The following is a 4,914-nucleotide window of genomic DNA, read 5'->3' as shown; positions in this document are numbered from 1 at the left end:
GGCGTTGGCCCCGCTCCCCGCAGCGATGCTCTTGCTCGGGCCGAGCGCAGCCGCCCCGGCGCCCCCAGCCCCGCCGACATGGGGTGCACGGGGCTCCCGTGCTCTCCCCCTCGAGCTGCCACACCAGGGGAAACGGTGCGTCCCGGGGAAGGTCACGAGCTCAGGGCCAGGAGAAGGTACATTTTTCCTTATTTTTAATTGATGCAATGAAGCCCGGCTGGGTCTGGGCTGGTGGCTGGGTTCTGCATGGTGTCGGGCACACCTCACCACAGACAAAAAGGGTTTCCTGAAATTCCACTGCAAACACAAGCAGTAACTTGGTGCCTGGGACTTGCACGGCAGAGAACAGATATTAAACTCGCAGCCTGATTAATGCAATTGCTGAGGAAGGAGAAACCAGCAGCATGCTCCATGGAGACATCGCACCACCTCCGGGGACTGACGGGGTGTCAGACGCCCCCCGGCCACGCCGCCGCGTCTGCCACGCGTGGTGGCAGCAGCCAGGTCACAGGGCAGGGAAAGCACATCGCTGCCGGGGACGGAGCAGCCCCCGGCCCCCGGGTGACACGAGGTCAGGCCTGGAGCTCAGCGCCGCTCCAGGGGACCCACCGGGGCCAGGGGCCGCCAGCCAAAAGGGGGAAGGCTTCACACAGCCACCGTCCTCCCGATTCCTGACGGCGCCCCTGATCCAACACCTCGGGGGATGGGAAAAGGCAACTCACAGCAATGATTTCAGCTATTTCAGAATAAAGCCCATTTGGGGGGACCGCTGTCTGTCTGTCTCTGTGTTGTCAACAGCTCTTATGTGACTGGAGTATTTTATTTAAGAGGATGGGAAAATGAGCCCATTTCTTGGTCAGTGAGTGCGTCCACGGGGGAGGAGGGGACCCCGGCGTGACAGGAGTCTGGCAGCTGTGCTGGGGTCCCATACTTGCAGCCTCGGGGAAGCCGGGGCTCAGGGGATGCTCTGATCCGGTACCCGCCGGGCCACGTCCCGCCGCTCACCGCCCTGCAGAGCACCGGGACCCGCGCCGAGGCCCGTCAGCCGCCGCCGAGCCGCACGGAGGCTATCGCGTGACCTGCGGGCAGAGGAGAAGAGTGGTGAGGCGCCTGCTGATAGAAACGGTCAGCCTGCTCACAGCGAGTTACCCACCACATCCAGCCCATTCCCCTGTCCACATATCGCCAGCGAACAGCCCCAGGAGATGCAAATATTATTTGATATGATCTTCGCATTCATTTAATGGGGTGGTCGTTCCAAATTTCAGCTTACGATTGTTTGTGAACCTCGTGCTCTGGCTACAGCCGCCACTGGGGGTCTGTCCGCAGAGGGGCAAATCCTAACGGGGCACCCCAAATCCTTTTGAAAACAGGTCTGCATTTCCAAAATGCGGCCGTCCTAGGGGAGGGCAAGGGATCCAAAAGGGGTGCTGGGAGGATGGCCATGGAGGAAGGGGCGGCTGGACGAGGGAGGAGAGCAGAAGCCCTGGGGTCCTGCAGACGGGAATGGTCCCCAGGGAGAGCCCAGGACAGCAAAGCCAGAGCAGAGGCGTTGGGCTAAGTTAGCAGCTGGGGGAAACACAAACAAACAATATTAAGATGGGAAGAAGACAACGAGCTAAATGTAGTGCTGCAGCTACTGATCAGCGATGGATGCCCAGGGCCACAGGGGCCTTCTCGGACATCCGTAAAAATACTTGAGCATGAAAGTGCTTTCTGTACACAAAAATAATAGCAATAATGAAAAAATCCCAACATCACTTAATACGATAATTTTATGGCAGGGGATGTGGGGTGAGAAAAACCAAAGCATAAGGAATAATTACACTCAACAGTATGAACAATGATTACAAAATTATGCAACTGATTAACCATGGCATATATGTAATTACTAATGAGTTTGATAAAATTTTAATTATACCTTGTTCTTTGGGGCATTCAGCAAGCCATGAAAATATTAATCATGTAGCACTCTGTCACAGATGATTGCCTCAGACGGGGGAGCGGTGATGGATTCAGGGCTGTGCCACTCGGCTGGGACGAGCAACCTACGGCCCCGGCGCAGCGGGGGGATGCTGGGGAGCAGCCCGGACGGCGCAGCGGCCCTGGGCTGGTATGGAAACGTCCCCGGCACGTCTGCTCACGGGCTGAGCCACGCAACGCCCTCCTCACCGAGCCTCCCCGGGGGAATTATCGACCAGCAAAGCCACGGGACCCACTCGGGGCTTGTGCTACCCCAGCAGCGGTGACCACAGCCCAGCCTGGACCCTCTGCGCTGCTTCGGCGCATCCGTAACAAACAGCACGTGCCCTGGAGCAGCCGAGGCTCTCCCCTTCCCCGGCGAACTCTCTGGGGACGCTTTCCTGGGCTTTGCTTGCCCCGGGGCCGGGGACAGCCCAGCCAGGCTTCCCCCCCGCACCCCGCCAGGGGACATACCTTGGTTGTCTTCACTTTGTTGCCGCTGCTGCAGCTCCAGCCCGAGAGGTCGGGCAGCACCTTGCACTCCTCCCCGTCGAGGCAGGGCTCCATCTGGCACCACCACTTCTGCAGCACGATGGAGGCTGCGGGAGAGGCGGGCGTCAGCGCCCGGGCTGCGGCCACGGTGGCACGAGGACCCGCCAGCAGCGCGCGGGGGACGGGGCGGCAGCTCTGCCCGCCTTCGGGAGGTGCCGGAGGGGAGGGCGGGAGGGGCAGCCCCTCTCTCCAGCACAGCCCACCCAAGCGACCGACCCTCGTCGCCTGCCCGGCCTCATCGCACCCGACTGCTCCCCCTACGCCCGAAGCACCCCGCTTTCTCTCCCCACCCCAGGTAAAAAGCCTCACGACAGCCCCGTCCTCGCTCCCAACAGGAGCAGAGAGACCAGCGCTGTTCACAAACCTACTGCAGGCTCCTCCGACGGAGGCAACAGGACCGGCTACCACTACTCGACCCCGTTAGCCTCTTGTGATTGATGCCTCCAACCTGGGCAACCAGAGCGGGCTCCCTATCTTTGGGAAAGACGACATGCACAAGCTGTTTGGGACAACGAAAGCCTTCCCTGACAATTCACCCTGGATTTCTTGTTGGTGCACTCAACCGCGCTCACAGGACAGCAGCTCTCAAGCAAATCGACACCACGCTGGCAGAAGCTGCAGCTGCTCCTGACGGCTCTTCAGTGATGCCACGTGATGCCATTCAATAAAATATACATGGCCGGAGCTGTGCTTAGTGCTCCTTGCAGGTGATGGTGCTGCACGGCTGGAGTCACTTCCCTGCCTCCGGCTGCAGCAGCACAGGGAGCAGACATGCAGGGATCAATGCTGCGGCGCCGGGCCCCAGTGCAGCGATGTGCTGGAGGAGCTTGAGCCTCTGGAGCACCATAAGCCACCCACGGCGCACAGCCTGGGGCGGCACGGAGTGGGGTGACACAGCCACACCAATGGAGAGTGTCCCCAAAACGCTCCCTCTCCCCCTCGGCTCTGCAGGAGCCCCTGGGCAGATCTCCTCTGTTAACCCCGGGGGCACAGGAACCCCACACCAGCCGGACCGATGGGGTAGATGCAGTCGGGGATTGCACAGGACGCGGCTTGTGGCCGCATGCTACTCCCCATCCACGCAGGAGGGAGCCGCCCGCGTCGTCCCCACCACCTGCCCTGGGAAGCAGGAGCATTTCACCGTCTGGGAGCGCTCCTCGATCTTGTTCTTATTGCAGCACCTGTGAGCTGCAATGACTTCGCACGTGCCGGGCTCTACGTGCACTGCAGGAGGAGAAACAGTCGCTGTCACGCAGGGCTGTGCCCTGGAGCCCCCAGGCCACCTCCCGCTCAGCGCTGCCGGCGTGTGCCGCGACCGAGGCACCAGGAGAGCCCGGTGTGGGCAGCGCTGTCCCGGCCTGCGGCAATCGCCCCAGGGCTGGCGGAGATACACACGCGGCTCAACCCGGCATCACCCCAACCCGCCCGTAAGGAGAAGCACCGGTCCTGCTCCAGACCTCCTGCGTCTGAGCTCTTACTCCTAACAGCCCCCACACCCATCCTACCCAGCAAAATTAATAGCCTCTTGCTACAGCCGAGACAAGAGCTTTATTGAAACGAATAAGCACATTAGTTAATTGCAGCTGATAATGAGATGCACGCTTTGCTACAAGAGGGGATGGTGCATTGTGCCTTTGGCTTCAAACAGAGCACCACCACCTCCAGCCCGAGCTAAAACCAACGCTCCGGTCTCACCGTCACGCACCATCCTCTGGCTGGAGGAGGGAGAGCCAGGGCAGCGCCTGCGCCCTGCAGTGACACAGAAATGTCACGGTGTTCATCAGAAATCCGGGCTGCTCTGCTGCTCCCCCTCCCAGTGCCATTAAAATATTAAGGAAGAAAGAAAACTAACGTGCTGGCTTATCACCTCTGGGATCCGGGTTTAGAAGCTAGTTAGCATCGCAAATCAATGACTTTCACTGGGTAATGGCCCACACAAGCACAATACAAATTAGCCAAATGGGGCTGGATAGACTTCATTCCCATGACCTGAGAGCGGGTGATCCCTGCAGGTCCCGTTTAATGAGCACTGGAGGAGCGAGCGCAGAGCCGCGCACCGAGACATCCCCTGGGTCACCGGGAACAGGCTTTTATTTCTGCAGCGAGCGGGAGCCAGGCTGCGGAGAGGATGGGGAAGCTTCATTTCTGCAGTGTGCCATCCCGAAACGCGTGCAGGCCAGCACGCATCACGCTGTCAGACCCAGCTGCTCTGCGTCCTCACCTCGGGAGCGCCCACCCGGCCCCGTCCATACCCCGGGATGGGGGCAGAGCCCCACAGCACGCATCGGCAGCCTCCGGAGGGAAGGCTCGGTGAAGGGCACAAGCAGGACACGCAGGGCTGTGGGGAGCAGCGTGGTGCGAGCACAAGGCCACGCTCAGCCCTTTCCCAGCATGTGGCGG

The 4,914-nt window shown here is 60.5% G+C and overlaps 1 protein-coding gene across 1 annotated transcript in view; it reads right to left on the bottom strand.

Moving 5' to 3' along the window:
• Nucleotides 1-955: 955 nt before the first annotated feature.
• The window catches only part of FAM19A3 (family with sequence similarity 19 (chemokine (C-C motif)-like), member A3), an 11,214-nt gene continuing 7,255 nt past the window's right edge, over nucleotides 956-4,914 (bottom strand). The window contains exons 2-4 of the mRNA XM_009888470.1: nucleotides 3,590-3,738; nucleotides 2,420-2,562; nucleotides 956-1,079 (exon numbers count right to left, since the gene is read on the bottom strand). Coding sequence (XP_009886772.1) covers nucleotides 956-1,079; nucleotides 2,420-2,562; nucleotides 3,590-3,738 — 416 coding nt within the window. The remainder of the gene's footprint in view (nucleotides 1,080-2,419; nucleotides 2,563-3,589; nucleotides 3,739-4,914) is intronic.

The sequence above is a fragment of the Charadrius vociferus genome, unplaced genomic scaffold, assembly GCF_000708025.1.
Source record: "Charadrius vociferus isolate BGI_N301 unplaced genomic scaffold, ASM70802v2 scaffold1077, whole genome shotgun sequence".
Taxonomy (NCBI): domain Eukaryota; kingdom Metazoa; phylum Chordata; class Aves; order Charadriiformes; family Charadriidae; genus Charadrius; species Charadrius vociferus.
Note: the sequence above shows the minus strand (reverse complement) of the source record. Positions and strands in the feature narration are given on the sequence as shown.